The following is a 20,192-nucleotide window of genomic DNA, read 5'->3' as shown; positions in this document are numbered from 1 at the left end:
AAAAAAATGTATACCATGCCACATTATTTGCTCAGTAACCCTCGAAGGGCATTCTCCAAACTGCCTTTGTTTTTGTCCAGCCCATTTGTTGGATGAACTGATTTTACTCAAATTAGCCGAGTATTTTTGGGTTTCCTAAAGAGATTCTTTTGCATCCATCAAGTTAATGCATTTGACAGTAGGGTAAGCACAAATAGCACTTCAAAATAGTAAACTTATTCTCCAAACACCTATTAACAAGTTAATGTATTAATTTCAAAATATGAAATGTATTTTAAATACAGCCTGTGTAGATAATTTGACTTGATAAAAAATAATAATTCACAACTGCAATATGGCTGGTAAGGCATATTGCAGACGACGTGTGCTGACGAGAATTATGCCAATAGGAAGGAGACAGCGCATTGAATAGTGTGATGAGATTATGACTCTCGCTACTCCTTTATTGTCCAATCACACACTGGAGGTGGATAGGTAACTAAGGCTAGCCTTTAGCTGTTCATTTTTGTTGGAAAAATTCATAAGAAAATTCTAGAAAATGTTTCATCAGAACATTCTTTTTTGCCATCATTTATTCAACTTAATTTGTTTGAACGACTTCAAAATTTCAGTCCAGACCTACTCCTTGAGTGGAATCCCAGTTGTAATAAACAGGTTTTCATTACACATTTTTTTATTTCTCTTCCTTCCTTCTAGTTACAGTTGAACATTTTGGACCATATCAATGTATAGCCACCTATATCGGTTACTTTTTTAACTGCAGTACAAACCTGAGGACTAGATGGACAGAAATACAAAATCATTGACAAGAACAGCTCACTAAGGAACATTTCATGTGACTGTGCCCTCTGTTCAGTAGGGAGTACGTTAACAGATCCCTTGCTGGATGAGATGGAAGCCACTTTGGTGATGTCCATGCTTGCTAATGTTTTGTCTGCATTTTTGATGTGGCAGACCCATGATGGCTCTACGGCATGGGTGCTCAACCTGTGGCCCTCCAGCTGTTGCGGAACTACAAGTCCCATGAGGCATTGCAAGGTTGATAGTTACAAGCGTGACTCCCAAAGGGAGAAGCATGATGGGAAACACAGTTTGGCAACAGCTGGAGGGCCACAGGTTGTGCACTCGTGCTCTATGGGAAGCTGGATGCAAATTGCCTTGTTTCCATTTATATTAGGCCTTCTCTAAATCGTCAAGTTTAGGTCAGAAAACAGAAATGGGCACAGTCTGTTTCCATTATTTCGACGTGGACAAACCCTGATGAAGGGGGGTGCAAACAGAGGCATGTGTGTTTACATCTGCCTGCCCTTAGACTTGTATAGAGCCTCTGATCAGGTTCACTTGATCGGAAAGCCCATGTGAAAGGGGCAATATATGTGTTTCAACCCGTTGTTTGCCTAGAGTTGAGTGTTAAGAGCAGACTTACCTGGTGCTTTATTGGGGAAGTAAAGAAGCCCTTGTTTGGAACTAGCTTTGTCTAAACTTGTCAGTTCTATGGGAATGTCCATAAGGAGAATCTGTGTATGAATCAAAGATGACTGTGTATTAAACACAACATTATGTCTAAATATACTGTCTACAGTCACTGAAAATACCCTTGGTTCTCATATTGTCAACAATGCCTTTATAATAAAGTACTGCAACTATTTTGCCATTTCCTTAGTACAAGGTAAATGAGATTTCGTAGCCTTATTAGTACCAGTTCTGTTGGCGAATGCCAACATTACCAGTTTTCCAGTCAAGCCTTGAATACCCTTTTTAGATACTAATGGGCTTGCAATAGCATATATTAACATTAGTCTTCTCATTTTACCTGATAAATTAAATGCTTTCTGAGGGTAAAAAAAATGTTTTAAACAAAATCCAGAAACATTTGTCTTTCAAGCAATAGGGTTTGGCAGCTGCTTAAAACTGGTAACTTATTGGTCTGGACATTTTTATACCGCATTAAACCTTTTATATTGTGTTGGACAGTTTTATACTGTGCTTGAGAGTTTTCCGTTCTTAAACAATGTGACCTTTTCACTCACAGCTTAATCATTTCTTTCCCATTAGGCTCCTGGTACATTACACCAGGATATTGATGGGCAGTGTTTACTCAATTATGCAGCTGTATTTTTCATAGCTGGCATGACTTTGAGTACCCGGCTGTGTTTTATCCCCCCTTCAAGTCATCAAAAACGGTGCTCAAAGCATGCACCTGACGCTTGGAGGAGTGGATCCAAAGGTGTAAGGCTCTGAATGCAGGCATGTGTCAGTTATGCTGTGTTGTATTTACAGACTGCAATGGTTGTGTGTGCAGTCCCTATTTATTTATGCTTTCATAGCAGCAGAAAACCTGCCCTGTTGTTTCTTACAGTTCTTGGCTGCCTGGTGTCTGGTCAAATAAACATGGCGTATTCTAAGGCGATCCATTGTTTTTTATGGTTAAGATGCAGCGCCAGGTTGTCTCAACAATATGGATCAATATGTGATTGCACAAAAGAAGAAAACTGTTTCTCCAGGAAAATCCCCATTTCATGTAAATAATTTTATTTTAAGGAAAAGAGTGCCATATTGCTAAGATGCATTTTAGCTATGTCGCCATTATTTCCAGATTTCATTAGACAGCAAGGTGGCTTAGTGGTTGGCACTTATGCCTTGCAGTACTGGTGTCTTCAGTTCAAATCCCAGCCCACACATTGCATACATGGAGATTTGCATGTTCACCCTGTGCTTACACATGTTTGCTCCCAAACTCCAAAGACATCCTGGTAGGTTATTTGTCTACTATCTAAATTTTCCCTAGCATGTGTGTATGCATCCATAAATGGAAGAAGTTTAAAAACCACCAGCACTCTTCCTAGATCGGGCCACCCGGCCAAACTGAGCAATCGGGGGAGAAGGGTCTTAGTTGAAGTTGACCAAGAACCCGATGGTCACTCCAGAAGAACAACTATCTCTTCAGCACTCCACCAGTCAGGCCTGTATGGTAGAGTAGCCAGACGGAAGCCACTCCTCAGTAAAAGGCACATGACAGCCGGCCTGGAGTTTGCCAAAAGGCACCTGAAGGACTCAGACCATGAGACACAAAATTCTCTGGTCTGATGAGACAAAGATAACTTGTGTGGAGGAAACCATGCACTGCGCATCACCTGGTCAATACCATCCCTGTTTTTCAGCAGCAGGTACTGGGAGATTAGTCAGGATTGAGGAAAAGATGAATTTAACAATGTACAAAGACGTCCTTGGTGAAAACCTGCTCCAGAGCACTCTTGACCTCAGACTGGGATGAGGTTCATCTTCCAACAGAACAATGACCCTGAGCACACAGTCATGGTAACAAAAGAGGGGCTATGGGACAACTCTGTGAAGGTTCTTGAGTGGCCCAGCCAAAGCCCAGACTTGGACCAGATTGAACATCTCTAGAGAGATCTGAAAATGGCTGTGCACTGATGTGTTCCATCCAACCTGATGGAGCTTGAAAGGTCCTGCAAAGAAGAGAGGGTGGGTGGATGGGAGAAACTGTCCAAAAATAAGTGTGCCAAGCTTGTAGCATCATACTAAAAAATACCTGAGGCTGTAACTGGTGCCAAATTGCTTTAACAAGGTATTGAGCAAAGGCTGTGGATACTTATGTACATGGGATATTTTTTTTTTTTTTTTATAAATTTTCAAAGATTTCAAACAATCTTCTTTCATTTGGTCATTATGGGTTATTGTTTGTAGAATCTTGAGGAAAATAATGAATTTAATCAATTTTGAAATGAGGATGTAGCATAACAAAATGTGGAAAAAGTGAAGCGCAGTACATACTTTTAGGATGCACTGTAGGTATTCTGGCAGTAACGCACTTCCCATCCTCACGCACTGCATTGTAGCTATGGAGGAGCAATGTTCTCACCGTCAGGTTGGACTTCCCTCTCCTCTTCTCTTTAATATGTTGGGAGGTGTTTTATAGTTCACATGGCTAACTGAACTAAAGCAGAGTGCACCAGAAGTTATGAGCTCACAAGTTTTGGCAGGATCTACTGTTTGTTTTGCACTTATCAAAGCTATTCTTTCAGTGGTGTATATATGACCGACTAAAATGGAGCAAATAAGCGAAGTTCAACAATAAATATGTGAAATGATGATGGCTATAGTGAATTAATCCTCACGTTGTATATTCAGACCCCTTGGCATAGCCTTGCTAAATTCTTCTTTGACTTTCTCCTCTTGTGGCATGTAATATCCTGTAGTCCAATGATTCTCAACATGGGGGTCGGGACCCCCCTCTGGGCTCAAATGATGATTTGCCAGGGGACCCCAAATCCTGGGCGGTTCCTGAAGCCCACACCGCTCTCCCAGCCTTTTTGACTGATCAGAACTCCCCCAGCATTGCCACTCATCCCGATTCCCTGCTAGCACTGCCACTCATCACACCCCCCCCCCCCCCCCAAGGAGCAAGAGAAGGAATTAAAATACATGGAAGATAGAGGAAAAGAGGGGGGTGAAAAAAATAAAAAGGGAGAACAAGAACAAGAAAGATGGCTGGAGAGGGATGGGGGGGGGGGAAAACAAGAAATTTGAATAAAGAGAGATAAAAGGGAAAGAAAGGAGAACAAAGAGAAAGAGTTGTACATCCTAAAATGTACCATAGGGGTTTTAATACTGTATGAATGGAAGGGATTCAGGGAGTGCAAAATGTTCGTGGGTTTGGGGGCGCAATTACTTGTCTTGCCTTGGGTGCTGACAACCCACGCTACTAAAATAATTTTACCGTTATGGGTCCCCACAACTTGGAAAATTTTATCAAGGGGTCACTGCACTAGAAGGTTGAGAACCACTGCTGTAGTCATTCTCCTGCCGTTCTTCTAAACACATGGCTGCTATCAGTGCAGCCCACAGAGGCCTTAATGAGAAGAGAACTGTCAGACCACAATTTTTTTTATTACACACCTTGGTGTGAATGGTGTTTGTGTCAGAGTAAAGCCATTTTCAGAAATCTGTAATGAGTAAATAGATCCAGCCTTTCCACAGATTGCAATTCTTCTCGAAGGTTGAAAGGTTTGAAAAAAAAAAAACTAACATGTCAGACGCTAGCATCTCCCTTGAGCCCCTCTGTCTTTTCAGTGTGTGTGCGCAAGCAGATCATCCTGTAAAACTAATGCAGCACAAAGTGCCTCCACTCTCCCTACCCACTCCCTGTGCTGCTGCTCCATTTTCATTGTCTGGCATCTGATGGCTCTGCCCTGTGGGAAGCAGCTTTCTGTGTGCATGAGATGCTTGTCAGGAGGTTTTACATCAGTGGGGTATTTTTATTTTTGCCTTGCCTTTCAACGCAAGTTTTTTAGTCATGCACAGCTTTCACTGGTTCACCATATTATCCAGCATTCCTTTCCTTTATGCATTGCAGATGCCTGCCTTTAGAAGACTGCCTTTATTTTTGTCACATCAATTGTTTAAAGCAGAAAAAAAAATTGAAAACTGCTATGTATTTGATATTTTTTTTCCTTTTAAATAAAGACTCTGACAATTGGAAGTAGTCAAAATTCAAAGGTTTAATTGAGAACCCGCTGAGATTTCCCCCTCTGGTATTAACACGGAGAAAGCACCTTCCTACTCCTCCTGAGAGTTTTCAGGGCAGAGAGCTGGAGCTTGAGATTGCATCTAGAGCTGTAATACCACAATACATATATATACATTGCAGCTTTGAAGTGGTTTTACCAGGGTTATGGCTGAAGCTGTTGATTTTTCTTTCTCATAAAATCGATTGGAGCAGCTGATTAGCTTACCATTCTTGCCAGCGAGCCCAAAAAATTATTTGAAGGTTAATATGGCTGGACATAGAGGTCCATTCAGACATGGAGCTGCGGCCCCGCCCACTTTCTCTCCTTATTTGTTGACTCTTTTTTTGATTGACAGCAGCGGGAGCCAATGGTGCCGCGCTGCTGTCTCAGCCAATGAGGAGGGGAGTCCCGGGCAGCCCAGACACTCCTGCAACATCGATTGATCTAGATGGGGCTCAGGTAAGTATTAAGGGAGCTTCTTCAAACTGAAGGTTTTTTTTTTTTTTTTGTTCATAAATTTTATTGAGAAAAGGCATAACATCAGGCCATACGCACAATGAAAATACATCAACATATGTTTATGCGAATTTACAGGGCATATTAATATAGCATAACTATCCTAAGACTAGTAGGTTCACCAATAATCCAATCCCACCATCCAGGATTGGTAGAATGAAGCAGCAGGGCCGTTGATGATAACACAACATGAGTTACCTTTTGAGGAAAGAAAGAGTAGGAGAGTGAAGAAGGGGAGAGAGAGAGAGAGAAAGAAGAGGAAAAAAAAAGGAGGGGAGGAGGGGGAAGGATCAGGGGAAAGGGGTCATCAGTGCCAGCGGTCATCCACTGAAGAAGTAGTCATATAGGTTGGACCCCACAACGCTCACTTGATACGTCTAGGAATTATGAGCCTGAAAGCGTTGAATTGATTTAAAGTGAGTCCAGCATGCCCATGTGTTCGTAAATTTCGGAATGCGCTCTTGGGAGATGTGAACTAGCTCTTCCATTTCTTCGATTTTAGAGATCTTACCAAACACTCAATGTTTTTTATCTTAATATAAAGAATGCACTAGGATAAAAAAAAACTTCTGCCTTTACAACCACTTTAAGTGTAAAGAGGAGCTGATCACTGCCAGCTGTGGGGAAAAAAAGGAAGTCACCACTATTGGCTGTGGTCTTCCTTTAGCCCGTGTTTATCCATTACAGTCTTGCTGTGCATGGAGGTGTTTATCTGATTAGAGACAGAGGTTTGCTTTCTTATGTCAAAACCTGCAGCAAGGAGAACAGCAAGCGACACTATGACATCACCAAAGTGCCTTCATTCTCACACTGCAGATATACAGCAATGAGGCCATATGCACAGACGGGCCTAGGCAGACTTGCATGCCTTGAAGCGCCCTGCTATTTTTTAAGTAGGATTCCAGACAAATGGTATAATCAGTCTATGGCTTTATCACAATTAACTCTTGTCTGTAACATAGAAGTCTTCATTTATGAGTGTGGCTGTTCTTTAATTCTGGCAGCCCTAAAATATAGATGTTCTCTTTGCTCCTCTGTTTTTCACTTTATTGTGTATGGTAATTAAAGGAGAAGTATGGCCAAAGCTTGTTTGGCCATAGATTGTTTGATGGATCACAGGAGTGAAACTTGTTCTGCACTCCTGTGACCTGTTTTCAGCTGATAGTGGGCTAAAACCCGCTGTCGGCTGATGTCACATAGCCAGTCCATAGTCGGGATCCGCACAGATGCCTGGATCGGCACCTGGCTCAGGCTCTTGGTGATCCACTGAGAGCCTGAGCCAACCCCTCCTGCCCCTCCACAGCTCAGCTCTCCAGTGAGCACCAGAGGGGAGAGCAGCTAACTGACAGTCTCTCTGCTCAGAGCAGAAGGGGAGAATTGAGCGATTAGCCATGTTTAATCACTCGGTTCTCACTGCAGAGCAATCAGGGGACAGATGCAGCATGGGATCGATGCTGCATCCACCTAGGTGAGTATAAATATTTTACAAAGTTGCATAATCTGGTTGAAAAAATACACAAGTCCACCCAGTGCATACAACAAATGTTTTGTTTATTTTTTTAATCCCAAATTTCTCTATTATTGCTAGTGGCAGGAAGGGGATCCCTGTGGTGCTAGGGAGCCTCATCTAAGAATATGAATATACAGTTTTAAAATAACATAAACATATGCAGTATTACCGATTTAAAGGTTTGGCCCTCTTGTTTAGCTTAACTCAATCTTTGGCTGATCTCATCTCTAACTTCCTGGACCTAAAAGTCTGCCAATTGCCTGACCTCATGATAAAAACATACTATTTCTCAAATGTGCATAAAAGTATCGCATAACACAAACTTTGATGTTAAGAGGAATATAAACGGATACAGGACTCATTGATACTGTTATGGTTACTTTGGAGCTGGAAAGCAGCACGCTATCACTATGAGTTCAAGCAACTGTCAGACCTTGGAAGCATGACGTGTCCAACTCTGTTCTCAAGCAAAATAAGTAGAGATAAATAAATTGAGTAAGAAAATCTTTATTGGTAATCCTGCATTTTTAATAAGTGTCGATTTAACTATCAACTTCTTTCATAAACTCGATTGACAATTTTGGTTTTATGGAGGCTTTCAAAGGTAGGAGAACCCACGTGTTGGTTCTAAAAAGGGCCTAAATTAAACACAAATTATGAGGCCTGTGATACTTTTTACATTAGACTGAAATCCATTCAAACACTGTCATCTTAATGTTTGTTCTCTCTCTACACCATATTTTTTGATTGATGCGTGCTGAAATTTTAGCTGTAGGTGGCACTGCAAGCACCGCCCTGGTCAACAAAATTAAAATGATTGTAAACTTTTTAATTCACAAACCTGTCATACTTGCCTGCTCTGTGCAATGGTTTTGTACAGAGCAGCCCTGATCCTCCTCTTCTAGGGTAGGTACCCTGCTGGTGATTCTGGCTCCTCCCCCTGCTGAGTTTCTCAATAGCAAGCCACTTGCTATGGGGGCACTCATACGGGCGTGCTCCCGAACAATGCTCTGTGTGTTCATTGACACGCACAGCGTGGCTCAGCCTCACTCCCTGGCTGTGATTGACAGCAGCCAAAGCAAATGGCTCCCACTGCTGCCTCCATGTCCAGTGAGGAGAGAGAAAGCTGAGAGAGCCGCTGCTCTTGGGCAAAGCGCTGGATCGGGATCAGGCTCGGGTAAGTGTAAGAGAGGACGAGTGGGGGATTGAGCTGAGCACAGAAGACTTTACCTTAATGCAGAGAATTTATTAGGGTTAATGCTCTTCTACCTTTATAACCACTTTAAAATTTCACTGAACCAGGTAGAATATTATCTGCCAAACAGTGACTGCGTCTATCAGAAGTGACAATTGATTCAATTCTATTATTCTCTGTGCTTGATGTAGCCTATAATCTATTGTGACCATCACTAACATCTTTGGTCTACTGCTGCATAGAAGTTAATTAAATTGTATTTTTTTATAGTTTGCTGGATGAAACCCGTATGAAGGTTTAAACATAGAAACGTATGCAGATCATAGGGCTAATTCATTAAAACTGCAGAATAGAAAATGACCACAAGATTGGAATTGTTACCAATAGAAACCAATCAGGTTTCATCTTTTTGGCAAAATAAAAGAATAAATCTGAATACTTGATATGGACAAATCCGGTTGGTGCTTGTTTTCTTCACTGCGCTTTTAATTAATCAGTCTTTGTGGAATTTTAAATAAGATTTCAGGACTGTAAGGCAACCCTGAAAACCACCAAGCTTGTATGTTTTATAGTAATAGAATGTTGTTTGCTATTCAGTTAAACAAAGTCCTGTTGTACACTTACCAAACCATATTAATGCTAGTAGTACTGGAGCAAGAGTGTTGGAAAAAATAAACCTTCTGCATCTCAGCCTGCTTTCTGAGAGGAACCAATGGGCACTTAATATGTTCTCTCTTCTGTTTTAGATACACCTGCTCTGTTTCCAGATATCAAGGATAAAGATACGCTGACCCCCACTGAAGAACTCCATTTAGAAGGCTCTATTCCTCACACAGACTCTGGCATTGGAGACGAACATATAAGCAGCATCTTAAATGGAACGGATCTTGACCATAGTATGAGCCCAGACGTCATGGGTGAATTATTGTCTACATTGTCGTCTGATGTAAAGAAGTCACAGGAAAGCCTGACCGACAGCCCAAGTGAAATGCTAAAACCAGCTCCCTCCATATCTAGCATTAGCCAAAGCAAAGGCATCAATGTCAAAGAGATCCTAAAGAGTCTGGTCGCTGCTCCCTTTGAGATGGCAGAGGCTGGACCAGACCCGGTTCCCTATCCAGATCCTGCTTTAAAGAGAGAAGCCCAAGTCATTCTTCCCATGCAGTTTCATTCCTTTGACAGGTATGTTGTTACGTTGTGGTTTGCAGTCATCCGTGTCCTTTTGCTTTTCTTAATAAAGCCCTATTGTAGTTTCATTAAACTATGCAAATGAGCTCAGGTTGGATCCAAAAGTAACTGTCACTTGTCTTTTTGCTAATGTTACAAATGTCCTCTTGTAGAATGACACCATATATCATTTTGTGGATGCAGGGCCAGTTCACACCAGAACACGGTATAGGAAACCTGTCCTGTTTGCGTTTCCGGAATCTGGTTCAAAATATACTGCACTTGCGCTCTGCCGCAGGTGTCGGTTTTAACTTAACGCAACCCCAAATGCAGGTCTTGGATCACATGGTACAGTTAGTACCATGCTATCCGGCTGCTGTGCATTTTTTAAAGTAGTGCATGCACTGCTTTTGGTGTGGTCCAGGGTGAATTAAGCCCATTCAAATGAACAGGCTAAAATCGCACTGCACCTGGATCATATGTGAATCATACAGGAATGCACAGCGCTTTCCTGTACAATACATAGTGTGAACCAGCCAATTGCACATCTTAGGCAGGCCATAGACAAATTTCTTTCCTGCAACCAGTGCTGACAGGGCAAACCCTACTGAAGAGACATTGGGCTAGATTCAAGTAACCTGCCGTAAGTTTGTGCGGGCGTAGCGTATGTTATTTACGCTACACCGCCGCAACTTACACGGGCAAGTGCAGTATTCACAAGGCACTTGCCCTGTAAGTTGCTGCGGCGTAGCGTAAATCAGCCGGCGTAAGCGCGCCGAATTCAAATTTGCTAGAGGTGGGCGTGTTTTATGTAAATAAAACAGGACCCCGCGTAAATTACGTCTTTAACGAACGGCGCATGCACCGTTCGTGAAAGAATCCCAGTGCACATGCTCGAAATTCCGCCGCAAATCGTCAATGCTTTCGACGTGGACATAATTTACGCAAAGCCCTATTCGCGAACGACTTACGCAAACGACGTAATAAATTAAAAATTTGACGCGGGAACGACGTCCATACTTAACATTGCGTACACCTCATAGAAGCAGGAGCAACGATACGCCGGAAAAGCCTTACGCAAACGACGTAAAAAAATTCAGCCGGGCGCACGTACGTTTGTGAATCGGCGTATCTAGGTCATTTGCATATTCTACGCCGAAAACGACGGAAGCGCCACCTAGCGGCCAGCGTAAATATGCACCCTAAGATACGACGGCGTAAGAGACTTGCGCCAGTCGGATCTTAGGCAAATGTTGGCGTATCTTGCTTTCTGAATACAGAAAGAAGATACGCTGGCGCAGATTTGAATTTACGCGGCGTATCAATAGATATGCCTGCGTAAATTCTCTCTGAATCTAGCCCATTGTATTCTTATGGCCTTGGGGTGGTGGGGGAAGCCAGTAATTATTGCTAGTGGCTATAGCAGTTGCTAGCGATAATCGCAAGTAAATCTGGCAGGCTGGTTGTACCTACATTAATCGATCAGTCAACTTGGTACATTCAAGCTGCCCACACACGGTTTGAATCTCGGCTTGTTCCTGTTCAACCAGCCAAGATTCAAACCGCCTATGGCAGCCTTGGTATCAGCCCTGTTCTCTGTTAAACTATTGAATTTTTCCCATTCTCCTCCTCATTATTGTTCTGTAGTGCAAGATAAGAATTGGAGTATTCCTTGAGATAAGACAGCCAGTATGAGCAGGACACAGGACTGCTTTTAATGGTATATTTAAAGTGGTAGTCCTTCTTTTGCAAAAAATAAATAAAAAATCATAAATGTGGCAACATTGATCTCATGATCAGTGTGCACAAACAAATATTTTACAATAAGGCCTGTAGAGCATTGCACCCATGATCAGAGCGTTGCAGGTGTAGTACACAGGCTCTTGCAAGAATGTTCCTATGGCTACAGGTCTGTTCAGAGGTACTGAACTGAGACTGGAGGAAGTATGCCTGCACTACAAGGGGGAGAGGGAGGAGGGACCCCAGCATGGGTCTGCACAGTCCCTCATCTGCCGTGGCAGGTGGCACAAGTAGTACTTCACTGGGAATGATCCCTCAACTAGATGAACCATGCACAGCTGTCCTGAATTAAAAAGATTGCATGTTTCTGCCAAAAAAAAAAAAGAAGCCCCCCATGATTCAGGTAATGGGGGGACTTGGGTTTTGGGGATGCTTTATGTGACTGACCATACTTCATGTTGTATCCTAAATGCCTGATATTGAGTGCTACAGTATAAATGCATGAAGGCTAGGTATGCCTAACAAATTATATATATATATATATATATATATATATATATATATATATATATATATATATATATATATATATATATATATATATATATTCCTTTGTTAGGCAGACCTAGCGTTAATGCGGAAAACGAACACTGCACATCACCCTGTTCACACTATCCCCACTGTGAAACATGGTGGTGGTGGCATTATGTTGTGGGGATGCTTTTCTTCAGCAGGGACAGGGAAGCTGGTAGGAGTTGATGGGAAAATGGATGGAACAAAATACAGGGCAATCACTTAGAATAAAAAAAAATTGACAAAAGACTTGAGACTGGGGCGGAGGTTCACCTTGCAGCAGGACAAAGACCCTAAACATACAGCCAGAGCTACAATGGAATGGTATATAGCAAAGCATATTCATGTGTTAGAATGGCCCAGTCAAAGTCCAGACCTAAATCCAATTGAGAATCTGTGGCAAGACTTGAAAATTGCTGTTCAGACGCTCTCCATCCAATCTGACAGAGCTTGAGATATTTTGCAAAGAAGAATGGGCAAAATTGTCACCCTCTAGATCACGGGTCTCCAAACCCCAGCCTGCGGGCCATATCTGGCCCGCTTGTGTGGTTTATCCGGCCCACCCACAGCTGGCAGGTCCTAACAGGTCCTGCAAACAAAAAAACCAAGCCACGCACCCATGCTGCCAGGCCGTGCTTTTGGATTGGCTGCTGGGACCTCCGATGTCCCGGCAACCAGTGACGTCACTCCCCCTCTTCCCGCCCGCTGTTTGAAATAACGATCCTTCCACGTGTGTAGCAGCGAGTAGGAGTTACAGAACAGCTGAAGTTGGCTAGTGCGGAGGCAGCAGGTAAATGTTGCACAACGCTGATGGGGACATTGCTGTGCTGATGGGGACATTGCTGTGCTGATGGGGACATTGCTGTGCTCATGGGGACACTTCTGATGGGGACACGGGTGTCCCCATCCGCGCTGTCCCCATCACTGCTAATAGGGACACTGTTTTCAGTCATATCATGCTGATTACAAAAACAATCCATGTAAAATATATACATTTAATAGATTTGTTTTTTTCAGCCCCCGAATACTTGTAAAATCTACAATGTGGCCCTCTAGTTGAAAAGTTTAGAGACCCCTGCTCTAGATGTGCAAAGCTGGTAGAGACCTCCCCAAAATGTGGTTCTACAAATTATTGACTGGGGGCTGGATACAAATGCATGTCTCACTTTTCACATATTTATTTGTAAAAGAATGAGATGCGCTAATTAAATAAATAAATATGTTATGAAATTCAGTGAATCAACCTTAAACATCTATAAGTAATATATAAAATAAATAAATAAATAAATAATGGTGGGATAGAAGTGAATATATATACAAAAATAAATAAATAAATAAGTGTCCAACAAATGAATAAGACTCCTAGTAGAGGAGATCAAAACGAATTGTTGTGCAAAAAATAGTCCAAATGATAGTGAGAAGAAATGTACAGGATAAGTCCATAAATCTGTGTAGACTTCCTCCTCCACCAAGGAAAATAGAAATAAATCACCGCAAACAAGTGCTCATGGATGGCATGAGCATACAGCCTCATAGAATAAGCCAAAAAAAGGAAAATCGCCATAGTATAATAACGTTTAATAAAATCAAAGTTAAAAGACAGGCAACGCCAAATGGCCTCTTACTTGCTAAGTGCCTTAACCCGACGAGTCAATCTCGAAACGTACATCGAGGCGCATTGGTCACGCTATCTCCTGCGGACTTCCGGTTCCTGCTTTGTTGGTCCTCGCTCACATACTGGTGGAACGCACGCCGCTACACCCTTCCTGGAGCGTGGATCTCTCCCCTAAATCATCCAACGCAGACCAGCCTCAGTGCCGGGTTAAGGCACTTAGCAAGTAAGAGGCCATTTGGCGTTGCCTGTCTTTTAACTTTGATTTTATTAAACGTTATTATACTATGGCGATTTTCCTTTTTTTGGCTTATTCTATGAGGCTGTATGCTGCATGCTGGATCTGCTGATATCTACCCTAAAGGATTCTGATGTTATATGAACCCATGCCTATTGCGATCCCCTTTTGATTAAGGAGATCAACTTATTGTGGTAAGGTGCCATCCATGAGCACTTGTTTGCGGTGATTTATTTCTATTTTCCTTGGTGGAGGAGGAAGTCTACACAGATTTATGGACTTATCCTGTACATTTCTTCTCACTATCATTTGGACTATTTTTTGCACAACAATTCGTTTTGATCTCCTCTACTAGGAGTCTTATTCATTTGTTGGACACTTATTTATTTATTTATTTATTTTTGTATATATATTCACTTCTATCCCACCATTATTTATTTATTTATTTATTTTATATATTACTTCTAGATGTTTAAGGTTGATTCACTGAATTTCATAACATATTTATTTATTTAATTAGCGCATCTTTTTCTTTCACATATTCTCAAATACTGGGGTTGCCCCCCAGAATTTTTCGGATTGCAGCTTTTTTATATTATATTTTATTAAATTAGATATTGGCGCGAAAATTTTCCCACTCACATTTGTAAAAGAATGTTGAAACCAGTGGCTGGTGGTCAAAATTTTAGGGGGGGGGCGCAAAACAGAACTGGCCCCCTTCACTTTCTCTCCCCCCCCAAGGCAGGCTCTTGCACTCTTGGCAGATCTATAGGAAATTGCACAGACTGTATTGTGTATGGTCTGATGAAAAAGGGGATTGGACAGAGTATGATCAGCTTTAGGAGTATGAGTAGCTTTGGGGGGGGGGGGGGGGGGGGGCCCCTGCGCCCCCTATGGACGGGCCGCCACTGGTTGAAACCCATTTATAATTTCCCTTCCACTTCACAATTATGTGCCACTTTGTGTTGGTCTATCACATAATACATTTACCTTTTTGGCTGCAACATGACAATACTTTTTCAAGACACTGTGTATACTGTGTATGTTTTTATATATTATATATATACACATACATACATACATACATGCATATATATATAACATTTTACACACACACAATGTGCTTGCTTTATAGATTTATGTGTCAAGCTTGCTTGTTCATTTTTGACCATTGTCCTGTGGGTCACCTCACATTTGATTGATCTGTAAGGGTCACTCAGAAAACTGGCCTGATCAGATGGGAGAAAGTGACCAGAGAATAAGGTCAACCAGTGACACACATAAAAGGTCATCTGCTGACCTGGAAGTGATAGAGGGGACATCTTTTTACATGTGAATGTAGTCTGTCACTGAAGGACCTGAACAGCTGTATAGTGCAGCACTGGCTTTGTAGCTTTGTTTTTGCCGCTACTACCGTACTTTGTTTTATTGCCTTTTCCTTAACTAGATGCATTTTTCCTGATGACCTTGTTTCAAATACATTTTTAAAAGCAACAGGAATTATTTTTTACTGTTGGGCTGACATTGAACAATTAAAACTGAAGCAAAACTTGGCAGATACATTGCTGCACCTAAATGTTTTTTGGACAAGTAATAGTTTGTGGATCTGCACCAGTGCCTGATCTCTGAACAATACATTATACTTTACCTGCATTTCACTGCCAATGAACAAGGAGTTCTCTTTGAATGAAGTTAATACAGTGAGTGTTGGTATATAAATATAAAAAACAAATGTTTTTTTTTAATTTTTTTTTATTGAAAACCAAAGTACTGATTCCACTAATTCAGAGCTTCTGGGGGAAAAAAAAGTATATTTGGATTCGCATTTTCTGCCCATCGTGTTTGTGTGGATGGGGAATCCATTCAGTTTATCTGATCAAAAAAAACAAAAAAATAAAACTGGTCAATGTATGGCCAGCCTAAAGTGGTATTATACCAAAAAAAAAAATATTTTGCAGCTTAGATTATGCAGCTCATTAGATGTGGTGGCTGCATTAGTTTTTATAATTTTTTTTTAAATGTTTCCCTTTCTTTTCACCTGGTGATCTGCCCAGTAACACACTTTGGGGCAGATTCACATAGAATCTGCGGCGGCGTAGTGTAAGCCATTTACACTACGCCGCCACAACTTACTGGAGCAAGTGCCGTATTCTCCAAGCACTTGCTCCGTAATTTGCGGCGGCGTAGTGTAAATGGCCTGGCGTATGGGCGCGTAATTCAAAGGGGGCGGCTTGTATTTAAATTAAGCGCGCCCCCACGCCGATCGAACTGCGCATGCGCCGGCCGTAAAGATAGCCCAGTGCGCATGCTCCAGCTCATGACGGAAAACGTCAACGAAGCCGACGTGAGCGTCATTGACGTAAAGTCCTATTCGCAAACGACTTGGTAAAACAATGTAAACAACGGAAAAAGACGACGCTGACCCGACGCCATACTTAACATGGCATACGGCGGACTGACGTAAGGTTACCCCTCATATAGCAGGGGTGACCTCACGCTTACGGAAACAACATAAACGACGACGAGGCAGCGCAAAATCGTTTGGGAATCGGCGTATCAGGCTCATTTGCATAGTCAAATGAGAAATCAACGTCAACGCCACCTAGCGGCCAGCGTAGAATTACATCTAAGATCCGACGATGTAAGTGACTTACACCTGTCGGATCTACGCCGTATCTATGCGTAAATGATTCTAGTAATCAGACGCATAGATACCCGGGGCCAAAAACAGAGATACGATGGTGTATCTTGAGATACATCGTCGTATCTCTTTTGAGAATCTGGCCCTTTGCGTCTTAGAGCACCCCCACTCTGGATGAAAGAACACAGACACCTTTGGACCGCAGCAATGTCAATTTGGGGGGAGGGGAGTGTTAGATGTACTAGTAGATTTAGATACACTCACAAATTGAAGCTGAACTCCAGCTAACGCTTTGTAAGCAGTCACAACAAACTGTTGTATTGCCTTTGGGATAAAGGTTTTACATAAATTAAATAAACACAGAATAATATATAAATAAAAGCTGATCATTGTTAGCACCCCTGTCTGTAGTAAATAGTTTGTATTAAGCATCTAACTGCTACATCTGCAGGAGAGCTTGTTTTGTTGAAAAAATAACACTCATGCTGGCCAGATAACTGGATGAAATAAAAGAAATAGAGCCCAAAGAATAAAACAAATTCAGCCATCACATCTGAGAATTGGTAAGCTGCAATATAATAAATGTTTGCTTTTGAGTTTAGTACTGCTTTAATTTCCATCACTTTAGAGGATTATTTTAAGCGTACAGGACACAGGCTGGGTATTCATAGACCCTGGGTTATGGGCTGCCACCTTCAGATAATTGCACACTGGCAAAAGCCTTGCTGGGCATGGCCCCTGGGTGTACTCCTATAACCCTAGCCCACTCTGAATGAGCAAAATGTTACTGTGTATGGTCAGCTTAACCACTTAAGCACCGCCTCCTGCACATATACGTCGGCAGATTGGCACAGCTGGGCACATGCACGTACAGGTACGTGCTGTGCTATTGTCCAGCCGTGGGTCACGGGCGCACGCTCCCGACCCGGTCCGAAGCTCCGGGACCCGATCGCCGCTGGAGTCCCGCGATCGGTCCCCGTAGCTGAAGAACGGGGAGAGCTGTGTGTAAACACAGCTTCCCCGTTCTTCACTGTGGCTCCGTCATCGATCGTGTCATCCCTTTTATAGGGGGACCCAATCAATGACATCACACCTACAGCCACACCCCCCATCAGTTGTAAACACACTTCAGGTCACACATAACCACCCCTACAACGCCCCCTGTGGTTAACTCCCAAACTGCAATTGTCAGTTTCACAATAAACAATGCATTTTAAATGCATTTTTTGCTGTGAAAATGACAATGGTCCCAAAAATGTGTCAAAATTGTCCGAAGTGTCCGCCATAATGTCGTAGTCACGAAAAAAAATTGTCGCTTTATTTTTGTTTATAGCGCAAAAAATAAATACCGCAGAGGTGATCAAATACCACCAAAATAAAGCTCTATTTGTGGGGAGAAAAGAACCCCAATTTTGTTTGGGAGCCACGTCGCACGACCGCGCAATTGTCAGTTAAAGCGACGCAGTGCCGAATCGCAAAAAGGGTCAAGGTCCTTTAGCTGCATTTTGGTCCGGTTCTTAAGTGGTTAACCACTTCAGCCCTGGAAGAATTTACCCCCTTTCTTACCAGGCCACTTTTTTGCGATACGGCACTGCGTCGCTTTAACTGACAATTGCATGGTCGTGCCACTTTGTACACAAACAATGTATGTCCTTTTTCTACCACAAATAGAGCTTTTTTTTGGTGGTATTTGATCACCTATGCGGTTTTTATTTTTTGCGCTATAAACACAAAAATAAAGGCAATTAGCGACGATTTTGAAAAAAAATATTATTTTATACTCTTTTAAAAATCAAATTTCTTCATCAGTTTTGGTCAATATATATTCTATATATTTTTGGTAATAAAAATCGCAATAAGCGTAAAATTGGTTTGCTCAAAAGTTATAGCGTCTACAAACCATGGAAAAGGTTTATAGCATTTTTATGGCATTTTTAATATTATTATTTTTTTTTTTTTTTTTACTAGTAATGGCAGTGAGCTGCGTTTTTTTTTTATCAGGACTGCACATTGTATCAGACACTTTTGACACACGGATTAAGTGGTTGTAAACCTCAGACATGAAATATGAACAAAGCATATCCCTCTGTATCATGTACTTGTCTCAATCCAGAGCACAAAGTGTCATTTCTGTCTGCTGCCTCGTTCCTCCGCTATCTGTATGTTACTTCTGACATGTTTTCTTGACATCAAAAGGTGACAGAAAAGGGATCCCCAGCACGCAACCTGTGATTGGTGGTTATCAGCATCAGCTTTGTTCTTGTGTGAAGGGGGGGCATCTGAAAACTCTGGCAGACTATTTATATTTTGTGCTATGAACAGATGTAGAGGAGAGAAGACTGCAGATAAACAGATAAAACTTATGTAGGAGGATTTGTTTCATCTCTGTGTATAACATGAGGCCAGTCACTTCACTGGGTATACAGTGGTGAAAATAAATATTTAACCACTTAAGACCCGGACCAATATGCAGGTAAAGGACCTGGCCCCTTTTTGCGATTCGGCACTGCGTCGCTTTAATTGACAATTGCGCGGTCGTGCGACGTGGCTTCCAAACAAAATTGGCGTCCTGTTTTTCCCAACAAATAGAGAAAAGTGAAGGATCAACCCAAAACTACATGGGAGGAGCTTTTGAATGATCTCAAGGCAATTGGGACCACAGTCACCAATCAAACCAAATCCTGCAGTGCCCGCAAGGCCCCCCTCCTCAAGGAGGCATGTGGTACAGGCCTGTCTGAAGTTTGCCAATGATTCAGAAAAGGATTGGGAGAAGATGCTGTGGTAAGATGAGACCAAAATTGAGCTTTTTGGCATTAACTCGGCTCGCTGTGTATGGAGGATGAAAAATGCTGACTATGACCCCAAGAACACCGTCCCTACAGTCAAGCACAAAGGTGGAAACATTATGCTTTGGGGCCGTTTTTCTGCTAAAGGTACAGGCCGACTTTGCCACATTGAGGGACCACTGGACAAGGTCATGTATTGTAAAATCTTGGATGAGAACCTTCTTCCCTCAGCCAGAACACTGAAGATGGGATGTGGATGGGTCTTCCAGCATGACAATGACCCAAAACTTACCACCAAGTCACCAAAGGAGTGGCTCAAGAAGAATCGCATTAAGGTCATGGAGTGATCTCCAGACCTTAATCCTATAGAAAATATAAAGGGCGATGAAACTCAAGGTGCTGAGCGACAGCCAAGAAACCTTAAAGGGTTTGTAAAGGATTTTTTTTTTTTATCTTAATAGCTTCCTTTACCTTAAGGCTGCATTCACATTGTAACGCCGCGTACGCGGCGTATTTTGCCACGATTTGTTTAACTTTTTTTTTTCACAAATTATTTCCATTGCTGTCTATGGCCGAACGCCAATGCCGCCTGAAAAAAAGGGTCAGGGACTTGTTTTCAGGAGGCAGGCGTACGGCGTTTGGCGTGACATGTGAACCATCTCATAGACCGCAATGGAAATTCG

The 20,192-nt window shown here is 42.1% G+C and overlaps 1 protein-coding gene across 8 annotated transcripts in view; it reads left to right on the top strand.

Annotated features, from left to right (window-relative positions):
- NBEA (neurobeachin) overlaps positions 1 to 20,192 on the top strand; it is a 793,834-nt gene that overhangs the window by 381,120 nt on the left and 392,522 nt on the right. For all 8 annotated transcript variants that reach the window (XM_040340410.1, XM_040340408.1, XM_040340406.1 and 5 more), the window contains one exon: positions 9,499 to 9,934. In XM_040340410.1, coding sequence (XP_040196344.1) covers positions 9,499 to 9,934 — 436 coding nt within the window. The remainder of the gene's footprint in view (positions 1 to 9,498; positions 9,935 to 20,192) is intronic.

This window comes from Rana temporaria, chromosome 2 (genome assembly GCF_905171775.1).
Source record: "Rana temporaria chromosome 2, aRanTem1.1, whole genome shotgun sequence".
NCBI lineage: Eukaryota > Metazoa > Chordata > Amphibia > Anura > Ranidae > Rana > Rana temporaria.
The sequence above is the reverse complement of the archived record's forward strand: the minus strand, read 5'-3'. Positions and strand labels throughout refer to the sequence as shown.